The sequence below is a fragment of the Monopterus albus genome, unplaced genomic scaffold (assembly GCF_001952655.1).
Source record: "Monopterus albus unplaced genomic scaffold, M_albus_1.0 scaffold7.1, whole genome shotgun sequence".
NCBI classification, from domain to species: domain Eukaryota; kingdom Metazoa; phylum Chordata; class Actinopteri; order Synbranchiformes; family Synbranchidae; genus Monopterus; species Monopterus albus.
In genome coordinates this window covers 2,373,884-2,384,848 of record NW_018127887.1, presented here as the reverse complement: position 1 = coordinate 2,384,848, position 10,965 = coordinate 2,373,884, and the positions used below count along the sequence as shown (strand labels likewise).

Genomic DNA, 10,965 nt, shown 5'->3' with positions numbered 1-10,965 from the left:
TTTTTTGTTTTTTTACCAATATGGGTGGCTGCTAGGCCAGCCATTACCATGTTTATATCAGGGACATTGACCAGCTTGGTCACTGGGAGTCACTGGGAGCCCCCGGTGGGGGAAGGAACAGAACAAACAGGAGGACGAGAGCAAAACACATAAGCAATTATTCGTTGAGTAGGAGATGCCATGCTACAACTAGCTAATTGCTAATTCCAATTAAATGACTTTTAAAGACAGCTGATTGCTAATTATTAGCTGTTTTTTTGTACATTACTATCAGAAATGTAAAACAAAAAGGGGAGGGTGGGCTGTTCAGTTCTGCAGGCCTTTGAATGTGTGCTTTAGGAAAGACACCATATCTGTGTCTTATTGATTTCATTTTGATAATTACTTTTCATTTATCAAGTAAATAGAAGATGAATTACTAAGATGACAAACACACACGTATAATATATGTTTACAAAATACAATACAATGTTTTAACATTTTCAGCTCTGAACAATCCCCAATAAAGCTCCTTCTCACTTCATCAAGATGGTCGAGGAGGAGAATATCAAGCTGCAACAGATGCGGTACAGAAACACACATATTCATTGATTATTACACTTTTGTTTTTTAATAGGTTATGACTGACAATTCATCCACAACCTAATGACTCTAATGCTTTAGTGGTATCTAAAACTCCAATATAAGTGAATACAAGTATCAGCACAGCACTTGCAAAAAACTGAAGGTTTATGTAAATTAAAGAATTTTTGATATGAATCATTACTCAAAACATGTTTCTATTACAGCGAGAAGTTTGAAGCCACCAATAACACAGTGGAGCTGCGTCTGCACCTGGCACCTTGTTATAGGTTAGAAAATGGATCCCTGCAGCAGGGAAGTGCTTGTTACGTTGTATAGTATTTGGGATTTTGGCTTTATAGACGTTGCTGCTTTAACTGACTGATAAGACGTCTGTGTTTATGTATAAAGCCAGGAACAATTTATTACCTGGTGGAATTCAAAAACTATTTAATGAAAGGGATGGGGGATACAATTTAAGGGGTCAGTTAAATTATAAAATTCATGTTATACGTACAACCAAAAAAAGATTTTGTATTTCCATAAGTGGGGTAAAACTATGGAATAATTTAAGTGTGGACATAAAAAATAGTAATAGAATTGATGAGTTTAAACATAAATATAAAGGTATGTGTCAATCAAGATATATTCAAGAACAGGCTTAATGATTGATTAGATGGAACATTGTGGGTGTGGTGTATGAATGTTAACACTTTGTAATAATTCTTTAGTATATTACTTGTGTGGTGTAGAAGATAATTATTTAAGAATGTAATTATGTAAGAATGTTAACACTCTGTTATAATTTTTTTAGTATATTACTTGTGTGGTGTAGAAGATAATTATTTATGTAGAGATACTGCTTGTAAACCAATGATGGTAAGATGATGTCATGGGGTAGGACTGGATAAGTCTGACTTCTTCCTACTCCATTCAAGCATGTACTAGGTATAAGCAAATTGATATTGGATTAGCATTTGTTGGATATGTGTAAAATTATGTGTGTTGACATATCAACTGTCTTTACATGCTGGAAAGAATAAATCAAATCAAATCAATCAATTGTAGAAAGGTAAAACACTGCAAACATCCAATTTAAAAATACATGACTGCATTGAACTCACAGTTCAAAAGACAAGCTGGCTTTTCAAATATCAGACAAACAGTATTAGATGGAACTGGACCAGGACCATCAATCACAATGTGGTATTTGCCTTGTGGCAGAGCGACAAACGAGAAATGCTAACCACTAGCTATGGTTAGAGCTGCACTTAAGAGGGTGCACATTATGTCAGCAATAGTGGATGTTAGTAGAAACTGCTATCAAATTGATATATAATGCACTATTCTACCCAGACAGGGATTGTAAAATGTGGCTTTTCTGTTTCAGGTACTCCAAAAAAAATACTACAGATGTCAACACAACCTCAGATATGATTTGACATGGATGAACTCCAGACTGGAGCTAACATTTTGTGGTCAGGGTGAATTTGGTTCTTATGTAAACTGACCACTATGCTGTCTTACCAGTGTGCGTTCATAATATTGTCTGTCCTTGTGCAGGTCAATGACCTGACCATCCAGGGACCAGATGAAGGTGATGTCTAGATGGGGGTCATGTGAAGCATTACACTGCATCTGAACATTTTCGCCAACTGTGACATTAGCATCGGATGGTGCCAAAGTGATCTCTGTGGAATCTGGGGAAACACATAGGATGTGTTCATGAAAAAGAGGCTACTGCAGCCACTGAAAGCCTCAACCTGGGGAATTATTTAAAGTAAAGGCAATCTGATTCAATAGAATGAAAATACAGGCAAGTAACATAAAAGAAAAAGGGAGTACTGAGCAGTCCAGTAATAGAAAGATTTATACTGTAGTATGCCATACTAACACAATAGAAGTGGTATTGTTCAATATCCACAAATGTCCAGAAGAGGGCAGGAAAGAGCTGTACTTCGAGCACCATTGGAGATCAAATGTAAAAATGTTTGACAGCTAAGACTGCACTTCAAAAAATTACAAGCAAAAAAAACAAAAACAACTTCATATCAGTATTTCTATGCTATTCAATCAACTACTGAATCTCATTTACAACATGAGTGTACTTGACATTTTTCATTCAACAGTGTGAAGTCTAAGCCCTTGTCTCATCACATCTGATCTAAAATAATCCTCTCTCACCTTTACCCTTGGAGGATGTCTGAATATCTACCAATAACCTGCATATTGCCACTTTGCTTAGAGGGCCATTATTCAACAGTCGCAGACATTTGGAGGTCGGTGTTTGACGGGACTGAGAGTGAGAGGAATGATACGTAGCCAAGGCTGACATCAATCAGTGCAACATCAGATACAAAAGGCACAAAGGGAATTATTAATTAAGCATTGTTCATGAGATAAAACTTGCCTTTAACCTCCAGAGAGCCCGTGCTTTTGGCCTTGCCCCAGTCATTCTCCACAAAGCAGGTGTAACTGCCTTCATCTGCTTCCGTTACGTTGAGTATCTCCAGGCGCCCATCCTCCCAGATGAACAACCTGAGGAGAAGCTAGAATAAATTCTTCACACACTGAGATGACAGAGCTATATGGTATAAAATATTCAGACAATATGAGGGTCAAAAGTCCAGTGTATATTGTTCCATGGATATGTGGCTGATGAAAAATGATGAAAGTAGTGAAGGTAAAACAACTCAGCAAGAAGCTATATCAAATTACACTACAACATTTGATTCATTTTCTCTGCATATTTCATATTCATGCATGATAAAGCGCATTGTGCTAGCTGCCCCATCCCTACTCCACACCCTCTAGGATACAGACCCAGCACCCATGGAGAGTATTAGGAGGCATATGCTGCATAGTAATGTGACTGCTACTCCTCCTCAATGTGAGTCCTACTGTGGTGAAGGGATATGTAGGGTGGGGGAAAGGATTGGGGGTCTGTAAGCTCCTAGATTAGGCTTGTTTTGTCAGTGTGGCGCACAAGGCAGGGGTTTACACATCCTGTCTGACCAGGCTGATGGGCTAGAGAATGAGCTTAATGTCAGCCACTGACAGACAGCAAAGCAGAGCACGCCAAACAACACTCAAGATTTTGCTGGCATGTTGAGTAGGTTTTGAAGATCTAGAGCTTATGTAGATCCCCCAAATCCCTATACCATATGTGCCTTGCTATTCTAGAGGGGATCGATTTTAGATCTCCTTTAGAGTGAGACATGACATTATATTGACATGGACTAATTTGGTACCTCTAGAAAATAAGTAATTCCTAAATAAATACATAGATTTTTCTTTTCTTTAATTAGTATAACATGTCTTCAATCTTGTAATCAGTCATTCACCCTATTTAAATGGAGAAAAGCCATTTGGTGTCATTGTGTGCACCACACTAAACATGGACCAGAGAAAACAAAAGGGAGAGTTGTCTGAGGAGATGAGACAGAAAATTATAAGCAAGCTATGTTAGAGGTAAAGGCTATATGAACATCTCCAAGCAGCTTGATGTTCCTGTGATTACAGTTTCAAATATTACTAAGAAGCCTGAAGTTCAAGGGACTGTAGCCAACCTCCCTGCAAAAGGAAAATCAAACCCAGATTAAACAGAGGGATAGTGTGAATGTGAGACAAAGGTCCAAGCAAAAAATCCCAAGAGAAACAAGCTGAGGTCAAAGTACATCAGTGTCTTATCAAAGCATCACTTTGTGAGAGAGAGCTGGCTTAATGGAAGAATATCTAGGAGGATCAGAGTAAAATTTGTTCAGATGCATACTGACAAGCCACAAAGCTTCTGGGAGAGTGTCCTTTGGACAGACGAGACAAAATAGCAGCTTTTCTGGCAAGACACATCAGCCTTATGTTCAAAAATGAAGCTTTCAAAAAAAAAATAGAACACCATTCCTACTGTGAAACATGGAAGAGTTTGCTTTGCTGTATCTGACACAGAGTGTCTTAAATCTGAGGACAAAAGTGAGTGTGTCATGACCATCTTACCTGGTAGAGTTAGAAAGCAACTCAGTGTCTTTGCTCCAGGAGAAGGTAGGTTTTGGAGATGCTTTGGGTCGACATTCGATCACTGCCCGGCCATTTTTAGCTGCCAGGACTGTTTTCACTGGGTTGTGTTCAAATGTGGGAGCACAGGCTGAGGAGAGACGGTATTGATTATTCATCACAACATTAACTGGAGGCATTAAAGTTTGCATTTATAAAAATCGTGAGCTAACGTATTATACATGCTGTTTTGAATGGCCAATGACAATTTTTAAAAATGTTCTAAATTGATGTGTTTTGCACTCAGTATGTCCTGATGAGATCCAATTAGTCAGCTTGAAATGTGACCTTTAAATCCCTGATGCAGCCATTTGAGCTGTGACTGCAGCCAAAGTTTGACTCACCAAACACACGCAGCTCTGCATTGGCATAGATGACGCCATGGGGATTCTCTGCTATGCACTGGTACATCCCTGAATCGTCAAAAGTCAAGATGCTGACTGTCCAACTGTGGAAAATAACAAGAGTCTAAAGTTAAAATATCATCATCTTAAACATCACCATTTTCACACAATTCTAAATATATGACTAAGTAAATTATTAAACTCAAACTGCTGATTGTTGACATATACAGAGGTACAAATAACAAATACTTAATTTGAGGGATCATTTAATTAATGCATTATGATGTAATGCATTGTATCCTGTGGCATATATCAAAAATCCACCCCCACTTTGCTGTCACTGGCTGCTACTCTCCTGGGCATTGTTCAGGCCTGATTACACTTGTTTCTATAGAGGGTTAAACAACCCATGCTGGCACCTGCTCAGTAACAGCAAAGACTTTCTCCTGACATGATGTGCACCCACAGTGCCAGCTTCCTGTCACCGCTGTGCTACTCTAACAACCCTGGCCTGCACATTGAACAGATTCAGCTGACAAGAGGGCTCTGAGTATTTTACAGCTGTAGCTAAATTGCTCAGTTATAGGCCAAAAAGGATTTATGAGTTTGTATATTACCGGTTCTCCATTTTTCAGCCAGCGGATATGCGGTTTAGGTTTGCCACTGGCTCTGCAGGACATAGTGTACTCGCTATTGAGGTCTTCCTCTGTGCTGCTGATGTGATCCACCCACTCAGGAAAAGCTGCAAAAGAGAAAAACCTGAGTTACAGTATAATGTTTGAAAAAGAAATCTTAAAAAAAAACTACAAAGTTGCTAAATTATAAATGATATAGGGTGATACTTAAGGCATTAAAGTAGTTCTAGATCTAAAAAAGAACCAAAAAAGTGTACTACTGCAGGCACATCTAAGAAAAAAAGGCAGGAGATTCTATCACAGACAGAGCACCTAGGAGAGAACTAACATCGCTGAAAATTACACTGTAAAACGTACATTTAATGAATGTGTGTGTTCATTGTATTTTAAAATAACAAGGCTGACATTACATACAACATACTTCTTACCTTCTACAGACAAGCGTGCACTGTGAAAGTCCTTTCCTCTTGAGTTCACTGCCTCACACTCATAGATGCCGCCATCTTCAAACAGCACGTTGTACAGGTGCAGCTGAGCCCCTGACATCCGCACCTCATGACTGAATGGCAGGGTTCCACCTTTCTTCTTCCAGTGGATTTCAGGGACAGGGCTGGAATGGACAAAGAGGGAAAAATATTTGTAATGCATCCGGTGTCCATCACTGCATTCAAGTCATCATTTTGAACCACGTTTTATAGATCATTTATTTCAACAGGCATTGAGTCTAAATGAGCATTCCAACAGTCCACGCTACTGTGCATGTTACTTAGCATTAAGGGTGAACTAATAGTTTGTGAGAGACTGATGGATCCCTATAACTTTATTACAGAAGACAAACTCACTGGCTGATTCCAAGTTCTCATGAATCCATTCAGTGCACATCAAACTGTGCATGCTGACAAACAGAGGTAACCAATGACAGCTCACACTTACTTCCCCAAGGCAAAGCATTCCAAGGTGATATTCTGCCCCACCAGAGCAGTGGTGTTTGGGAACTTGACTTTGAGGTCAGCAGGGTATTTCCTGATGGAACCTGAGAGGAATAACAACAGGCCAGAATCATGACTCGGGTGCTAAACATACTTCTATCTGCTTAGCCTGAAACAAATAGTGGGTTGAAAATGACTTAGACTTATTTATGCTCTGACAGCTTAGTCATTTCTTGCTTTGACATCTGTGCAATACTTTGGTGCATAGGTGGGAGGTCCATTAAAAGAGGCGGCACAAAGCAAAGCTGTTGGTATTCTGGGAGGAAATGTCTTCGACTTTGCACAGAGACATCTCAGAATGACATCTGTTTCTGGTGCAAACTGCTGCCACTTTGGTGAGTTTATCAACAAAAGCAAATTACATACATAGAGCAAACGTCCATGTTGTTGTCGTGTGTCACTGTGATTGGCACAGCTATGTCACAATAAGACCAGTGATGAGACTGGCTAGGAGTAAATGTATTATTCACCACAGCTCTGGATTTATAATCATTTTGCACTGCTTAGTTTTGCATTTGTACCTTGTATTAAACATTTGCTGCACAGAGTGTTAACAAACAGAGACATAACGTTCGAGTTCCCGGTCTTCACCTGGGGCTATTCATTTTTCATAACATGCTGGCTCTGTCTTAAACCAAGCTCTTGTGTGGCAGTCATCATCTAATTTTACTTTTTTTTTTTGTGAATCTCATTTAAGGAGTCAAAAACAGTAGCATGACCTTATCATATTTAAAATTGATTAAACATGGTGCCTCAGAAGGGACAGGAGAAAAAATGTAGTATTTTGCTTCAAACTGACAGTAGTTTTCTAGCTTCAAGCTTATTTTTAAGAAACACTCCTGCTTTATAGTCACACTTTATATTGCTGGTAAAAATAGTTACAGCCTGAATATACTGTCTTTATCAAGGTTCAGGGATTTTATTGTCAATTCACTATATGTGCAGGACATACAGAAAATCAAAATACCGTTTCTCTCTCACCTAGTACTGGGTGCCATAACATTTAGGAACTAAAATAGAATAAAGTAAAATAAAAATAGAATAGAATAGAATAAGAACTGGATTAACGTAATTAGGATAAATCTAAACAGTACAGCCAATAAGCTGTGACTCAAAACCGTGTACAGTCAGTGACAATAGTGCAAACAATAATAGGAGATTGAACTCATCTTATCAAACACGTCATAAGGTTTGTGATTATTATAGACATTCAATCTCTGTTGTAGTTCATTGTTGTACTGAGAATACAGTAAGTACATTTTATACATTAAAACAATAAATCTTTGCACTAACTGCGGTGCACGACAAATGTTATTGTGACCCAAGTATTGTACTGTGATCAATCTGGCACAGGATAATTAAGCCAACCTAGATTCCGACTCTGGTTTTTATGTGGGCCATGTAAGAATATGAGCTTTCAGACTGAAGAAACCTGAAAGCTCAAACCACTGCTTCAGTATAATCATCACTCATTCAAATGTCAGATATCAGCAACTGGAAAGGCAATAGGCAGAAGGAAGTGAGGTACTAACGTTCAGTCAGAGGCACTAGGGGGATGTAGTTGGAGAAAACACTCTTGGAAATGGACGGGCTGGACACAATGCAGGAGTAATTTCCAGTGTCTGAGGAATCCACTTTGGAAATATAGAGGTTACCAGTTTTCTGTGACACAAAACGCCTGCTGTCCAGCGGGATGAAGGTGGGGAATTCATTGAGGATCCATCGAAATGACAACTCAGCTACACAGAAGAAGAGACAACAAAATGCCACTTGTCAACCAAAACTCATGGCAAACAGCAGCAACAGCATAAATATTAAACATATATACATATAAGTACAGTTTTCTTGGTTGATGGCTGTGGCTAAATAACAGCAAAGCTAATGGTACAACAAAAGTTTTGCTTAATCGTGGTCAAAGCACATGAAAGCACACCTGACTCACATGTCTGTAGATAGCAGTACCTAATGCTACATGATGGCGGGGACTGAACATCATTTTGTAGAATACATCAGAACACTATCACATGCTGTACCTGGATGATGTGCTGGCGGGGCACACAGCAACACTGCCCCCTGTCCCTCTTTGACTTTCACTGACTCCCTCTCCTCTGACGAGAACAGATCAAGGTCTGAGAGACAGCAAAATCAATTGTAAGATAGTTTCTGACTCAACAGCCACTTTGAATCATACATTCACATATGAGCATATCATAACTAATTTCCATTTAATCTACACTAAAGGTTTAAGGACTGTATAATGTTTAAAAGCTATTTTTGAATTGAGCTATAGTTTTTAAAAGAAAACTACATTAGCCATGCTAACACCATGAAGTTAGACCATTCATAAACTTCACTTTCCATACCTACTTATTATTCATCCCAGCTACCCTTGCAATTTCAGAGTTCTTAATATGCATGAAAGTACATCTCCAGGGCAGTTCTCTGTGAAATGTGTGTGGTATTGTACATTGCAGCCTAAACAGGTTTCACATCTGGGTTACTTACATCCGAACTGTACCAAGCCCTCTTGGCTGACGACCGTGCCATGCGTGTTAGTAGCCAAACAGCTGTATTTTCCTTCATGTGTGGTTTTAATGGGGTTGCTGATGACCAGGTTGCCCCCTACTAAACTGTAGTGGCTGCCTTCTTCATTCAGATCAATTAGCACGTTGTTCAGCTTCCACCTACAAAGAAAACAATGAGGGTCAATAAGGTAGTGCATTTTGAAAGTAGTCTGACAATATATGATATGGGAAAGTATAATTCTTACTTCATTATAATTGTTACATTTTTTTCTTTTACATGAAGCACCACACAGAATACTGTCATGTCAGTTGGTTAATACAGTGACATGCAGCATTTTAATTGCTCTAGTTTTGGCCTATGTGGCAAAGATGTGGTGTTTGGCCCTTTAGGGCAGGGTAACAGCTGACCTCCGCACACAGAAAAAAAAAATACCAAGATCCACCAACTGGGAGCTGTTCTATATGAAGTAAATTAATTTCATGCCTTGAAAAGCATAACATACCCTATTTTACTGTAAATAAATGCTCATCGACACTTTATACCAGCTGTGGTCAAAGCTAATTCCTCTCCTTTTGACATATAATTCTGGGCCCTCTGAGAACAAGGCCAATTTGAGGGATGCAGAGCAATATCATTTTACATACATTTACATCAAAATTAAAATGGATCATGCAAAATGCTTTAAATTTTGAGGTGGAGACATGATGGTCATGCTATTTCTGTTAAGGGCTCAGAAACCTGTAATGTGTTACTAGGTTTTCCTGACGTGTCATATTTTGACAATTAGTTCACATGCCGGTGGATTGCACACAGTAAACCTCGGAAACACATGAATCTAAACATCCTTGTGACCTTGCCATATAAAGGCAGTCTGAATACAGCCTGAGAGATGGCGAGTGATGGGAGGCGCACAGAATACACAGTAGGTGGTAATGAGACTGGCTTTATGGGGAACATATGCTACTTGTATGTGGCAGGTGGATTGGCTCGAGCCCGGCAGTTCATGATGATTTTGGCCTCAGGAGCCTCCTCGGGGTAGATGGTATTCACCGGCTGCTCCTCAAACACAGGCCCGTAACCTGTGGCTTCGTCTGTTGACAACAAACAAATAAGACAAGAGTTAATAACAACAAGCTGGGTCAGACTTACACACAGGAAATATCAAGGTGTCAGAGCTCAGCATCTGTCTGGCAGTTCTGGGCCAGGTCCATCAAAAACAAAGACAGTATAACATAACATAGACTGTGTGATAGCCCCTGTGAAGACCTGCCTTTTAACATTTCCATGTGTTTTGTGCTTTTCACACACTTATAAAGTAGCTGGTTTCAGATCATTCCAGGTAATAGATACAAATAATCTAATCCTTGAATCGACACTAACTTGTTTTCAAGCGCTAATGCAGAGTAATAAACCCCAGATTTATTCCAAATCACAACATCACACTAATTATGACCGATGTGCTCACTCAGGTGCCAAACCATAGTGTATTCATCTGTTGCCAAAGGCTATTGTTACAAGCTAATACAAATCCTGTAAAGGGAAACGCTAACTTGACTTAACATAATCCAAACCCCTTGCATACTGCATGTATCATCCTGTGCTGTGAAGCAGTAGCACAGGCAAATCCAGGGACAAGAGCCTCCTTGATGAAAATGCTTTTCTTGGATCAATCTGCCTTGTACAACATCATCGCATAAGTACAATTAGTCCCAATTACTCATTAAAACAGGCAGGCATCACGGGCAGTGGCATGAATAAGACATACACGCAATGCCAAGCTATGAATAAGCAATGAGGTAAAATGTTCCCAAACCCTTATTATTCTCTCAGATCAAGAGCATGTCTAGGTAACTGCAGGAA

General features: G+C 39.3%; 1 protein-coding gene across 1 annotated transcript in view; it reads right to left on the bottom strand.

The window, feature by feature from the left end:
- cntn1a (contactin 1a) overlaps positions 1-10,965 on the bottom strand; it is a 64,719-nt gene that overhangs the window by 12,566 nt on the left and 41,188 nt on the right. The window contains exons 4-14 of the mRNA XM_020621897.1: positions 10,070-10,196; positions 9,085-9,263; positions 8,613-8,708; positions 8,112-8,318; positions 6,524-6,623; positions 6,019-6,200; positions 5,573-5,697; positions 4,956-5,079; positions 4,555-4,702; positions 2,972-3,099; positions 2,089-2,261 (exon numbers count right to left, since the gene is read on the bottom strand). Coding sequence (XP_020477553.1) covers positions 2,089-2,261; positions 2,972-3,099; positions 4,555-4,702; positions 4,956-5,079; positions 5,573-5,697; positions 6,019-6,200; positions 6,524-6,623; positions 8,112-8,318; positions 8,613-8,708; positions 9,085-9,263; positions 10,070-10,196 — 1,589 coding nt within the window. The remainder of the gene's footprint in view (positions 1-2,088; positions 2,262-2,971; positions 3,100-4,554; positions 4,703-4,955; positions 5,080-5,572; positions 5,698-6,018; positions 6,201-6,523; positions 6,624-8,111; positions 8,319-8,612; positions 8,709-9,084; positions 9,264-10,069; positions 10,197-10,965) is intronic.